This window comes from Mucor mucedo (genome assembly GCF_025094135.1).
Source record: "Mucor mucedo strain NRRL 3635 chromosome Unknown EV154scaffold_361, whole genome shotgun sequence".
NCBI classification, from domain to species: domain Eukaryota; kingdom Fungi; phylum Mucoromycota; class Mucoromycetes; order Mucorales; family Mucoraceae; genus Mucor; species Mucor mucedo.
The window spans coordinates 1-13,851 of NW_026252645.1; the positions used below are offsets into that span (position 1 = coordinate 1).

A 13,851-nucleotide genomic window follows, 5' to 3' on the forward strand; every position below is an offset into this window, starting at 1 on the left:
ACGGTAGCTGATAGGGAAATAGCCACGCTTGGAAACAATGGCTTCGGCAGTATAAGGACGCTTGACATTAGCGAAACGAGGAGAAGACCACCATTGGTTTACTTTGTCTACTTCTTGTTGGAAAAGTTGTTGTTCGTGATCGACAGCCATAATGATTTTTACTTAAGATAAAGTTGGAAGAAAAAAAAAGAAAAAAAAGAGAAAATACAGATTAATCCACTTCCTTTTTATATTTCATATGAGAAAAGATGTAGAGGGAGAAACTCGGAGACAGAATCATCATTTACTGAAGAGACAGTAGAATGTTGCATGTGATTTTATTTCAAAGACCGAGGACGAATAATTCCCCACGTGAAATGCAATGGGGGGAGTATTACCGTCATTGGTCCCAAGCAGCCCTTCCAGCGTCTCCGGGGTCTCCGCATTTTTTTTTTAGGTTTTTTTAATATGCCATTTGTCAGCCTTTTAACACAAAAATATCTTATCTATATTTATTATTACATGTACAACTACTCTTTAACAGCTTCTCCCCATTGATTGATATGCCATCCATTCTCAGCAGCAATGCGATCAGTCGCCTCACCTAATAAAGCAGTAGAATATTTACCCTCTTTTACGGGTTGCTCAAGATATTGTTGGGCAACTCTTTTGATGTCATCTTGAGTCACTTTCAAAAGTGCTCCACGTCGCCTAATCAAATAACAATCAATCATCTAATCATTCCTGAAAAAAAAAAAAAAAAAAAAAAAAAAGCTTACAATTGTCTCATTTCATCGGATACACCATTTACAAACTGAAGCATGCCTTCTTCGGATACACTTTGAGGTGAGTCCACACCTTGGAAAATAGATAATTTGGATTCTGTGATTTCTTGATCAGTGAAACTACGCTTTTGAACCCAGTCCACGGATTGGCTATATGTGTCTAAAGTCTCCAATGTACGAGGATCTCTATAAGAATAGAATGAAAATAAACCGTTTAATCCAGCATAGCGAGCACCTCCACCATATGCACCGTTCTTTTCTCGGATTTCACGATGAAGATAATGATTAGTCATTAAGGATGACAAGACTTGAAGACTGGCACCATCGGCATGAGTGTAAGGAACACCACGAATGACTTGAGCCGAGAAGTTTACCTGAAAAGGTAAGGGGAAGAAAGATTTCTTGTATTCAGGTGCAAATGAGTTCTAAAAAAAATGTGTGTGATTTTAATTTCATGCGCATTAAGAGGAGGGAGGGAAGGAGACCCAAACTTACGGAACCAGTGGAGATAGTTTTACCCTCCGTCGGCAAACCTTCAATAAACTTGACTAATGCCTTTGTGTTACTTTCAACAGCGTCTTCACCGGAAGTAATAGCAATTCGGAGGGAGGATTGAGTCAAAACAGCTGAAGCAATTTGTTTCAATTTTTCAACCACATTGGAGATATCTTGCTGGGCAGCCAAACGGCTCATGAAGTTTACCTGTGTCATACCTCCCATCAATTCTGCATTATGCATACCAGGTGTTAAACTGGATCCTGCAAAAGTGCGTGCGAAAATATGACCAGAATCTGCAATCGAATTCACCATGGATGAAGCGTTCTATTGTAAAATATATATAAACGTGGGACCCCTTTTGTGGTTTTGGCATGTGAAAAATCTACTTACACCATTAATCAAGGTCTTTAATTTCTCGACATCATCAAAGTTGGTCTCGTGAATCAACTTGGCTAAAATTGTATACATCTTATCGATATTGCGATCCAAACAGTTACCAACAAGAGCAATGCCTTCTTCAATATGGTCAATGTCGGAATGGTTTGTACTCAAAGTGGTGGAGGCACGAAGACCCCCCGTATAGAGACGGATTTCATCGTCGATTTCGGCCATGGACTGTTGACGGGTACCCAGGGATAACAAAGAATCACAGAATAAAGGCAAATACATCTTCAGATCATCAGGGAGCGTAGGTAAGGTGCTGATAGCTCTAAAGTAAGTAATACCATTGGTGGCAGTAGTTCTCCATTGAACAGGCGTGTTACAAAGACCAGTGTGTTCCAAAACAGTATGTTTGGCTTTAAGCGCAATGTCACTCAACTGAAGAGAAGGAAGACATGACAAATCTTCTTGTCTATCCTGTGATGCCAACAAGTCTTTACCATCTTGGGCAATCTCAACTTTATCTTGCTCGGATAAAGCCTTAACCTTTTCAGATAATCTGCTCTGTTCTTCTGTAATCAAATCAGCAGTGTATTTTTCATCAGGTCTCATAATAAATGATAAAGTATGAGGGTTGTCCAACAGATATTTATCAATACGACTTTCAAAGAAGTTGCCATTGGCCAGCTCGGACTTGAGACGATCAAGGTTCTATACAATGCAAATATGTTGGTAAATCATGCTTTCATTACCACATCTAAACATTTTCTACCTTGTTTATCTCTAAAAGGTCAACTGGATCAACACCATTAAACCAGCCTGACGTGACACCATGCATGATGGTGAGACCAAAGTCAGCAGTCTTGTGTTTTTGACCGAGTTCCATTTGGTGAATGGCAGCCTCAATTCTCTTAGGATCAAATCCTTCTTGCTTTACCTTTTCAATGACTGATTTGATTGTACTTTGGACCTTTTCAACATCAGAATCCTTGACACCTTGCAAACCAATAGACATGGAGCTTGTACTAAATTCACACGGAATTTGTTAAAATTTGTTCTGGGATCATCCACCCATTTTTTGACACATACCAAGTGCTATTGTCATAGCCTGTGTTAGAAGAGAATTCAGATCCAAGGTTGGTATCGATCAAAGCCTTATACATGGGAGAGGCATGTCCATCCAATAAAAGATATGATAACAAACGCATTGAGAATGTTTCAAAGGTATCCTAGAACAAAAATAAAAGTATTACAACATGTGCCTAACTAAGACAGAAATATAGATAACTTACAGTGGATTCATTTGTAAGGTATGATAATGAAAGCTTTGTTTGTCTGTCAGCAGGGCTCACTATTTAAACGTTTAGAAAACAAAAAATCCCGCTATTCACCCTTTTTACTACACTTACTAGGATCCAGTGCACATGTTGTCTCCACATGCTTGGGTCCAGTCCAAGGAATAGCAACTTTGTTGACAAATGGCACTTCAGATTTTTGATATCCCTTGAGACGTTCTCCAATAGCAGCCAAGTGCTCCTCCAAAGGAAAGTTACCTATTATTCTATCAGCTTGTGCTTACACCATTTATCCTATTCCCCTCTCTTTTTTTTTACCGTATGTATAGAAGCGGGCGTTGCTAGGGTGATAATGTTTCTTGTGAAAGTCAAGTAATTGTTGATGTGTCAAATCCGTAATGAATTTTGGATCTCCACCACTAACATTTTCGTAAGTTGTACCTGGGAACATGGCTTGTTGCATACGACAATAATACAAATAGTTTGCATCAGACTACAAAATAATCAGTCTTCCTTCTCTCCTTTTCAATATATCATCCACTTACAGTTTGTCCCTTCATTTCATTATATACAACGCCTTTAAATTGAATGGGTGTATTGACATCTGGAAATATAAAGTCAGCTCCCCCATCTCATCCATGCATCCGTTTTTCTTTCGTTTTACCAGTAGGTACTTCATGTTCTAAACGCCATCCCTCCTGCTTAAAATCAAGCTTCTCTAATTTTGGGTGAAATGCAGCATCCATATATACATCCCTAAGGTTGGAATAATCGACAGGATTGGTGGTGGCAAACGGATAGATAGTGTAATCGCTTGCTATGTAATATAACATGATCAATAACTTGCAAAATAATTTCCCTATATACCTCTTCCCTCTCATTACCAGTAAATGCATTCATAAACGTAGCTAAACTACGATTTAACATTTTGAAAAAAGGATCTCTGACTGGATATTTTTCACTTCCACATAAAGTTGTATGTTCCTAAATCACGTCATGAGAATCTAATCGTCACTAGAAATAACTAACATACCAGAATGTGAGGGACACCAGTATCATTGCTGACAGGTGTATGGAATCCGACGGCGAATACATTGTTAGCATCCTCTCTATCGATATGTAAATGCTGAGCTCCAGTTGCTTCATGCTGTAAAGTAATGGCTGTCAATTCAAGTTCTGGTACTTTACGAACCTAGAAAATTCGAGTTAACATGCTGTGAATTCTGCACTTAGTTTATTGTCTACTATGCCTGTTGAACTTTATAGCCTTGCAACTTCTGACCGGGGGCCAAAATAGCTATTTAAAGAAAAACCTTGTTAGAAACAAACGTACTGACTATTTAACTTTCGTACCTTTAGCAGTGTAATTGCGAACCCCTTTGCGTAAGATACGCGAAGAAAGTCCAAGTTGTGTAGACATGGTTTAATATGTTTGTATGGACAAAGAATAATGTAAAAATTATTGGGTTAAATATGCCGTTTTTTGAAACCCAGGGACTCAATTTATTACATCATTTACGAAGATGGGGCATTGATTACGAAATCATAATGTAGTGTCCGTGTGTCTATAGAGAGATATCTAGAAGACATAGCACTTTTTATAAATAAACAATTAATAAATACGATCGCTTGATCCTGTATCAAGTAAGTATACGTTATTAATACCATGTCATGTTGAAAGTACATAGTACAATTTTTAACACTATATCCGACGATGCTAGTTTCCTTTTGGATGAATTAAAATTGATTTAAAATATTTGCTTTTAATGAATGAAAAATGATAAATTATGTTGAATACAGTGATATATAGAAATAGTATTGGCCTCTATATTGCTAAAATTGTTGGGGCGTATCTATTGATTGAGGGTTTTCTTAAAATTGTTACCGCTTTGCTGTCACTGCCTCCTGGAAGCTTGGAAGATGAAACCGCCATGGAATCCGACAGTGGTCTTAATGAAGCATATATAATCGTGATAATGGCACACCTATAGAAGCAATTTCTAAGTTAGTTTTATGATTGTAGAAAATTGTCATAAATTGCAGCAAAATAATGTTATTGATTGGGGTTATGCTACAAATAGAAATGCCGTCTGCCTCTTTGATTTAGAAAGAAAAGACATGCTTTAGCTTTGGCGAAGATGCTAGCACGAATAACTGAGGAAAGGCTTTATCTTGGCCTGTTGGTCATTCTTGCAGATGCTCTTTTTCGTTTCTCTTAGATATGATACGATCTAAACTAAGCATATATTCCCTTGGAGACTCTGATAACACTATCGTCATACCTAAAATTGACATGTGTATATATGTCATACTGTTGCGAATGTCTGTAATATTTAGCTTTTATTCATTGTTAGTTTTCGGGGGCTCTTTTGGCCAAGTAGTCGTACCTCCATGAATGCTTACATAGTAGTAAATTCAGGAGTTATGTAACGGCTCTATACATGTACTTGGGGTTCATTCATGCGTTATATCATATCTTTTATGAATGTCGCTAGAGCTCTAGCACCAGTTGTGCGGATGATATTTTTGGGATGAGTTCTCAAATCTAGTTGTAGCAAACCATAGCAAACTTTTGTGAGAATATGTTTTTATCCATAGCATCATCTGAGTTGGGAATGATACAAAAGTTCACTAATACCCGTAGGTATAGAATGTTGTTTCGGATATGTTCGCATGCTATTTTGATCATTTCGAGAATAAATGATCTAAAAAATTACTTTATCTCCAAAATATTTTGCCGTATTGATTACTCGGAAAATCTTTCTAGCTAAGGACTCTATAAGTGGCTTAATAACAACTAGAGCATATAATAACTGCTGTTTTTCATCCGCCCTGATGTGTTCTGTTTTGTTTTTGCGTTTGATTTCGTCATCTTATTTAGCTCAGCATGGTTTTATAAGAACCATTAAACTAATAACCGTATAAAGTTACTCTTAAAGAGGGTATACACAAAAACGCATTTGTGATTTCTCTTGTGCTGCTTATAATTGTCACTATTCAAATTACCAACTTCTTTTTGTAAAAAAGCCAGTTTGGTGGTTACGGTCTTCATATATGATCTCAGTTAATATACAAATGTCAAACTAATGTTTCCAAATTTTACAAGTAGAACTGCATATGACAGCATTATTTTTATTTTCTATCACAAAATCTTAATAGAATATTTTCGAATTTTTTGTATAGACATACTTTGAAGAAAAAAGAACTATGTACGCGTAAGAAGTGAGATGATAAAAAAAACCGTACTCAATAATATTTGATATTCGTTTAAGTTTAAAAAACACAAGTATAAAGCGTTACTATAAATAGCCACGATCATATGAGTTTTTGATTAAATATTATTGTGATAAAATATAGCCGAAAAGCCTGCCTGATCTAGTATTTCGTAGAATTGGCATCAACTGCCAGAAAAAAAAAAAGAAGGCTTAAGCTGACAATTTCTACGAGCATAACGTATTTTATTATGCTCCTTTGGTGCTTTATGTTTGATGCACATAATAAAAGACTCATAGAAGACGCCGACTTCAACCTACACCCGTTTAGCAACTAACCGTCTAGTGCACAGTCAACGTGGATCTTTTGAAAGATAAAAAAACGAATTTTCAAGGATATTACAAAGCAATGACAGGCTCACTTATAAAGTAGAGTGTGATTCATCCATGGCTTGTTTACTCTGGCTCAGACAAATATTTTAGTATTTATCGCAACAATCATGTAGTCTGGCTGGTCTCAACACGACAATAATGCTAATGTATACGTTTACATTGTACTCTTTTTTTTTCTTTGATCAACAATTAAAATACTCTTAAAACTGGTAAGCATTTACTGTAAAGAGAAAAGGTGCGGCTTCTAGACTTATTTTGAACTCAATCAGCAATGTTGTCGTTGCGCAAACTCACAATAGTTAGGGTGGCTTGTGCAGACCTACTGTTAATAAAGCTCGCGACAGATAAGACAACGATTTGTGCAACTAGTTGAAAAAAAAAGGGCTGTGCATGGTCCACCATAACGCCTCACGTAACAAACAAATAAGATTATGTAACCCAAAAAGGAAAAATAAACGAGGAGCATATACACATATACTGATGCATATACGGGTTGCTAGTAAAAAAGACAACAGTATTTTTTTTATTAGTATTAAAATCATGCAAGTATATGGTCTAGAAACGAAAGAGGGAATATTTAAATCTTTAGTTGACTACATCGCCAACGACGATGTAACTGGGTAGAAAAAAAGAAATTAGTGAAAGACCGAATTAGTGTTCAGCGCGGACTTACCCTTTGTCGGCTACCACACTTCTGCTTTTGAAGAATACATCGTACTTTAATACCCAACGGGGTTTAACATTTGTGGTGTCTTTAACAAGACCGTGCTTGTTCAATAAAGTAGATAACGCTTCGGTTGTCAAGATTTCTATTGTAAAGAGTAACAATGAGGATAAATTAAATTTAAAGCCCACTTTGATCTCCGTACCTGTTGTATCTCCATTGAAAGTAATTTCAATCCCATGTTGTTTACCGAGTTTGATCAAATCTTGAGGTAAGGAGCAACATTGATCAACATGGACTTGATCAACAGATGGCTTTACCACAAGATCTTTCTTGTTCAAAAACTCGGTCATGGATGACAAATCAAAATCGGACACTCCCAATTTTTGAACAATTCCCTTTCCATGATAAGCTTCTAAATCCTTCCATGCTTTATCAATAACTTCTGGTCTTTCCTCTGGATCAAATGAAGTAATGAATGTGTCGATAGACTTTACGTCCAAAAGTTGTAAAAGATGTCCAATAGCCTTCTCAATAAGCGATCCGTTACAACGATCCAAACAAAATAATTTGGCTAGGGAAAATGCAATGTTAGATATGGGATAGTCACTCTGTCAGTAACCATTCTACCTGTAACTTCGACATTATCACGATCATTGGGATGAATACGACTACTCAATCTCAAGTCAGGCACTTCTAAAAGCTCGGTTTCTGTGTAATAACGGAAAGATGGCTTCTCAAGGTTAAGTAATGATGTGTCAAGGGTATCAGCAATGGCTTGTACTAACTGGAATGGTTTATATTTTTTAATCACTGTGATATCATTATCATACCATCATTATTATTTACCTCTGCGTTGGACTTTTTGTTCCAGAAGCTGTTACCAACAGTAGTAGTTGTACGCATAACATTACCAGTGTAAAGTACCAATTGCTTAAACTCAGGTACAGAAAGTGTTTTAGGGGAGTGTTGTGAAGGCATATAGGAAAGAAAAACTAAATAAATATAAAGACATTTTTTCAAAAAAGAGATCTCCGTTTTTATATAAAGTTTTTTTTTTTTCAACAGATTTGTCAGAAAGATGAGCCGTCACACTTTTGAACAATGTAAGAAGAAAGCCAACTCTAGGTACGGTATCATCGGAGAATCGAGTAATTTTTAACATGAATCCGGCTTTTATCCTCTCTCTCTTTTTTTTTTTTTTTTTTAATCAAGTTTATTTTAAACAACTAGGTTTATTTTGTAATCGCCAGTGGATTCGGTTACAATGATTAGAAATCAAAAAAAAAATTGCATAAAAGTCCGATTGTGCTTTCCAAAAGGGGAAGCATTCGTAAGATGTGTAAATCAATATTTGCCTGTTCAAACTTTTCATTACCCACAAAGAGTTCAACATTTTGTTACGTGGAATTATTTAGTAAGGTAACTACTGACGACGAAGCTAAAACTATGACTTTCAACGGTTGGAGACGATCTCTACATTTTAAGCAACTGACAAACTTCGAATAGTACATGAAAACAAACCTCTGGATATCGAAATGTTTGGAAAGCACTAGATAAGCTACATATTATGAAAACACATGAAAGAACAACATAGGCGAAATGCTATAGTATAAATTCCATTATCGAATTACGCGTGAGTTATTTTCTATTGGAGGTTGCAAAAAGGCGCCATTGCATAACTACACAGCCGGTCACTACCTTAATTATTTATTATATTATGGATAAATATCATGCCATAAAAGGCTGACATTCTATCATAGATGATGTTTTTATAAATTCAACGAGCAAAGTAAAAAATATGGTAGAGATTAAAAATAATGGTTACAAATGCATATGAACTTGAATCCTATTGAGCAACTCTGGCACTGTTTAGCATAAGGTTAGGTGTGGTCAAGAGTATGAAACATTTAAGCTCAATGAACACACCTTGAAGCATTCAATACAATTAATGAAATGTGACTTTTGTCCCTATTTCGTTGGTTTAGGAGCTTAAAGCGATGATAATTATACATGGTTAAGGTATTTGTTTCTGGTCGCTGTAAGTGAGATTCTGGGACTGACCAAAGACAAACTACCGCGAAAATTCAAGCTAAAAAAAACTGTGCTTGAAGATCACACAGTATAACTGCGTAACCGTAGCCGCCATACCGTCTAAATGCCGCGAAAATCAGAACGCACCTTCTCCTTTGCAGAAACGCGTGTTTTTATGATTCCGTAATTTTATAGCATTTTCATGTTAAGTTATAAGTAGTTATTAACTGACCTAGTTACATTTTCATTGATAAGATAGTGCTAAAAAGAGAAGAAATAAGTAATGGCTGCTGTTTGGGTTTCGTAAATCCTCCAGATAGAATTCGTGACTTTTCAAAATCCACCAATTAATACTATATGCGTAAGCTGGGCATCGCCACAATAAGATGCGATTTAGCGCCCCCTTAACACCCCTCTCATATTAACTTTTAGATGAAATTCCACATTCTTTGTTTCTCTTCTTACTTCTAAATGGTTCTTGAAGGAAAATATATAGGATTAATTCTCGCTGTGTGCTCTAGCTTCTTAATAGGCATATCTTTCGTAATCACAAAGAAGGGTCTATTAATATCCTCTGCGAAAAATGGTGAGCTTGTTTTGTCGTTGTGGGTTTTTTATATCACTGCTAATTTATTTTTTAGGTTATGCTACAGACTCACATAGATATCTAAAAAATCCTGTCTGGTGGATAGGATTAATAGTGATGGTGTCGGGGGAAATAATGAACTTTATAGGTAAGCCATTACTTCTCGTGTAATTTAATTCTACTAGACCAGATAATTTAAAATCATGTAAAATCAAGATTAGGATATACATTTGCACCCGCTATATTAATCACTCCTTTGGGTGCATTAAGTGTAATCATAGGGTAAATCTTCGTTCATCGTAAACGTAACTCACGTTTTTTTAATTGTTCTCTTTCTATTCAATAGTGCCATATTAGGATCTGTGTTTTTAAACGAAAAAATGGGGCCGATAGGTATCATTGGATGTTTATTATCTGTAATTGGTGCAGTGATTATCATTTTTCATGCACCTGAAGACCCGGATGTCCAAAGCGTACAAGAATTGGTTGCATACATGTTAAAACCAGGTCAGTAATTATGACCGATTGTTAACTCTCCGAAATGCTGACTTTAATGGAATCAATCAGGTTTTTTGACATATGGGATAATAATCATACTAATAGTTATCGGGATGATTTGGAAAGTGGTTCCTAAATGGGGAAAGACGTCACCTATTGTTTATCTGTCTATATGCTCACTGGTAGGCTCTCTGTCAGTAATGACCATTAAAGCATTTGGTATCGCTGTCAGATTAACTATAGCCGGGAACAATCAGTTTAATCAAGTGTCGACTTATGTCTTTGGATGTATGTGTGTATTATTTATTCTTACTCAGGTGAATTATTTTAATAAGGCTCTAGCTTTGTTTTCAACCAATGTGTAAGATTGTTATTCCAAAACTATGCTGGATCCGAAAACTTATTTTTTTTTAACAGTGTCAACCCTATATACTATGTATGTTTTACAACAGCAACTATTATAGCGTCTGCCATTATGTTCCAAGGGTGGCATACATCTAGTTACGCAAATACGATTAGTTTAATCTGTGGCTTCATGATTATATTTTCCGGTGTCTATCTATTGGATATGGTTGCACCCATGACAAATTTAACTTCTTCTTCGCTCCTGGAACTTCCCTTTTCCTCTTCTTCTTGTAGAGTGTCTTCCAGCGTTGCTGTGAATGAAAAGAGTAGCATCTGGAACCAAGATGCCACGGATAATTTACAACCTAATGCAATCAGGAATAGACCCAGAGCTCTATCTGTGTGAAAAATAAAAATATTATATCAGCTTTTTGTTACAAAAACATGATTAAAACATGACATCAAATACAACATGTGTATATAAATTATGCAACGCTCAATCTATCTTTTCGTCTTTTTTTTTCTTTCTCTCTCTATTCTTCTCACCTACAAAGCAATTACAAGTAAGTAGTACGGTAGTTTCGCTGCATTAATTAAACCTTTATTTCTTTAAAAAAATAGTGAGAGCAAAATGGAAGAAAAAGGTTTGGACTTCTTAATACAATCGAAGAGCAGGATATAGCTAACGTATGTAAATGTAGCGTGTTCGTCGTCTTAAAGCCAAAAGAAAGGCACAGAAAAAACGACACAAGTAAAATCATGCTCTGGTGTGTATCAGACCCTTCATCGTAACTAGCTTCCGTCGACTCCATCGTACTTTTTTTACTGTTTTCTTTTATTAAAACAAGGTTATGGGGATATTTAGCAAAAATAAAAATAAAATGAAAATGATAGTATATGACAAGAGGGTGATTTTTTCTTCTTCCTGCATGGAGTTCTAATGAGAAGTTGAGCGTGTGTGTTTGTGTGTGTGTATGTGTGTGTTTTGCACGAAATATTGAACAAATTAAAATTCTTTTGTTTCGACAGCAGTGTGTCCACGAGCTCTCTTCTTTTCCTCTTTCAAACCTTGGTGTAATTGATGAAGTTGAGCGGCGACAGTGTTGTTAGCAGCATGAATGGCGACACCTTCATGCAAGAATTTATCAAGAAATGAAGTAGCATTTGAAATGCTGGTTTCTTTGCTGGATTCAATCTTTAAGTTGAGAGGGACGAGTTCGGGTCTTTTGCTCATTTGTGTTATATAAGTTGATACAAGCAAGGGCCTTGATATTTTTTATTTATTTTTTTGTTAAAACATGAAAAAAAGAACAGTTATTCTAAGCCACCGTTGATTGAAATTCAGCAAATGAATTGTGCCTAAAAATCAGTGCCTATCCTTTTAATGACCTATTCACGTATGGGGAGGGGTTGTTGATATGCAGTAAAACTATAGCAGAACGGGGGTTCTCCTATATTAATTGAAAGAGTATGACTGTAATGTTGGCCCACTAAAATGAGTTTTCTTTACTGCCACGAGTTGTATTAATGACAGGTGTAACACCAATTGTTTTTTTTATTTCCATTCAGGAGTCTTTTTCTTGTGGAGCACACATATCTACACATTAGAAATTTCAAATAGCTTATTTTTTTTACGGCAGATCAAGAAATTGATAAGGATCAGAGTTTTTTGTTCCAAAAATATAAGCAAATGTAAATGCTCTAGCTGCAAAGCTCCTGTTTTTAAAACCGTTTTAAACTCCCCGTATTGCCCCTTTCCCTCTTTTTTCCTTTTTATTTTTTTTAGCAAAATAAGAAAGTGTAGCATCATGGCTTCAGAAGAAAACACCAACAACGAAAGTAAGTAACGGCTTACTGGTTTTTTTTTCGTGTAAAATAAAAGAAGAAACCAACTCTTTGGTAAATTAGATGGAGGTTCCCTTAGATTAGGTCGCCCAACTACAGGCGCCGATATCGGTGAATTACAGCAAAAAATCAGCCAAGCTGAACGAGAATTAAGCCAACTCAAGCTAGAATTAGACCAAACAAAGCAGCAAGCCAAACAAGCTGAAGTCTACGCTCAAGAAAGCGGTAGAACAAACCGTAAATTAAAGACCGAGATTCAAACATTGACAGACATGAGTAACCGCAAAGACAGACAAGCTGAAAACTCCAAGGCTACCGCTTTTTTCTTTGAAGGTCAGGTAAAAAAATACATGGACGAGATTGAGACCGCAAGGCAAGGCATGGGTCATCTCAAAGAGTTGGACGACCAGCTAAACCAAGCTAAAGCAGAGCAAGCTGAACTCGAAAAATCCTCAAAAGAAGAATCCATTGCTGTGAAAGCAACCATTAAAACCATGCAGGAAACACATAAGGCTAATAAAGAGAATATCAAGTTGGAAATTGAGAAGGCCTATACAGAGCTCGAAAAGGCTTCTGCTCAAGCCTTACAACTTCAGCAAGAAGTTCAACAAAAAATGGAAGCTGAGTTGCATCCTGGCACAGATATTCAAACTTTGGAAAGAGAACATCGCGCATTAGAACAGAAACAGATGGAAGCTGTCAAAAAGGTATATCAAGAGGTCGATCAACTCAGAAACAAATTAGAGCAATCTGAGGCATCTACCCTCTCTCATGAAGAAAGTATGGTCGTCGTCAAAGAGGAAATGGACCGTATCATGCGAAGACTTCGTGCCATTGATCAATTATCTGCATCAAACTAGTTTTTTTTTTTTTTACTCTCTTCCTTTACCCTTTCCAAATAATATAATACCAATAAAAAAACATTCTATCCGGACGCATTATATTTATTATTTATTCTGTGATGATCAGACTATCGCTGTTAGGCACAAACATGTATGAATATGGAATGAGAATAGAACTAGATCAACATACTTTCCTCGTTGTCATAGCATTTCATACGGCTCAAAATATAAGCTTCGACTTGTCATCTCATGTTGGAAACACCTGCAGACTTCAAGTTTTATAAAAAAACGCCTGGATTGAAACAGAAAATCAGATCACTGATAACAGCGTTCCGCTAAAATAAAGTCCTCGTAAAAGAAGTTGCATTGAGTCAGAAAAAAAACCCACAAGAAGGCTATTTTGATCATTCTGTCGAAACCAAAGTTCGTTTTAAACAAAAGTTTGGGATGTATTTAACTGGCCAACTATTGTCGCTCTGTCACAGTGAAAAGCC

General features: G+C 36.2%; 5 protein-coding genes across 5 annotated transcripts; 2 read left to right on the plus strand and 3 right to left on the minus strand.

Moving 5' to 3' along the window:
- Positions 1-398: 398 nt before the first annotated feature.
- On the minus strand, positions 399-4,409 carry EV154DRAFT_534704 (peptidase M16C associated-domain-containing protein). Its single transcript, XM_051604041.1, has 15 exons — positions 4,292-4,409; positions 4,189-4,235; positions 3,972-4,130; positions 3,823-3,922; positions 3,603-3,755; positions 3,484-3,542; positions 3,257-3,431; positions 3,053-3,196; positions 2,936-2,994; positions 2,733-2,872; positions 2,416-2,668; positions 1,653-2,354; positions 1,260-1,586; positions 759-1,189; positions 399-690 (listed from the first exon to the last, which is right to left on the minus strand). The coding sequence occupies exons 1-15, from the start codon at positions 4,356-4,358 to the stop codon at positions 510-512; spliced, it is 2,997 nt and encodes a 998-aa protein (XP_051449889.1). The 5' UTR covers positions 4,359-4,409; the 3' UTR covers positions 399-509.
- A 64-nt stretch (positions 4,410-4,473) lies between these two features.
- On the minus strand, positions 4,474-5,627 carry EV154DRAFT_557413 (uncharacterized protein; the record flags this gene model as incomplete). Its single annotated transcript, XM_051605426.1, has 5 exons — positions 4,474-4,503; positions 4,604-4,663; positions 4,824-4,923; positions 5,342-5,373; positions 5,499-5,627. The coding sequence occupies 5 exons, from the start codon at positions 5,625-5,627 to the stop codon at positions 4,474-4,476; spliced, it is 351 nt and encodes a 116-aa protein (XP_051449890.1).
- Positions 5,628-7,003: 1,376 nt separating this feature from the next.
- EV154DRAFT_534706 (uncharacterized protein) lies at positions 7,004-8,211 on the minus strand. The gene is made up of 5 exons (XM_051604042.1): positions 8,057-8,211; positions 7,838-7,994; positions 7,413-7,781; positions 7,217-7,352; positions 7,004-7,159 (listed from the first exon to the last, which is right to left on the minus strand). The coding sequence occupies exons 1-5, from the start codon at positions 8,186-8,188 to the stop codon at positions 7,129-7,131; spliced, it is 825 nt and encodes a 274-aa protein (XP_051449891.1). The 5' UTR covers positions 8,189-8,211; the 3' UTR covers positions 7,004-7,128.
- Positions 8,212-9,715: 1,504 nt separating this feature from the next.
- EV154DRAFT_586929 (magnesium transporter) lies at positions 9,716-11,125 on the plus strand (the record flags this gene model as incomplete). Its single annotated transcript, XM_051606794.1, has 6 exons — positions 9,716-9,827; positions 9,895-9,975; positions 10,049-10,109; positions 10,174-10,334; positions 10,395-10,686; positions 10,743-11,125. Coding segments are annotated over 6 exons (1,041 nt in total), but the record flags the coding sequence as incomplete, so codon positions are not given.
- A 1,305-nt stretch (positions 11,126-12,430) lies between these two features.
- On the plus strand, positions 12,431-13,448 carry EV154DRAFT_546592 (uncharacterized protein). Its single transcript, XM_051604700.1, has 2 exons — positions 12,431-12,509; positions 12,579-13,448. Exons 1-2 carry the CDS (start codon positions 12,479-12,481, stop codon positions 13,373-13,375), a joined length of 828 nt encoding a protein of 275 aa, XP_051449893.1. The 5' UTR covers positions 12,431-12,478; the 3' UTR covers positions 13,376-13,448.
- Positions 13,449-13,851: the final 403 nt, after the last annotated feature.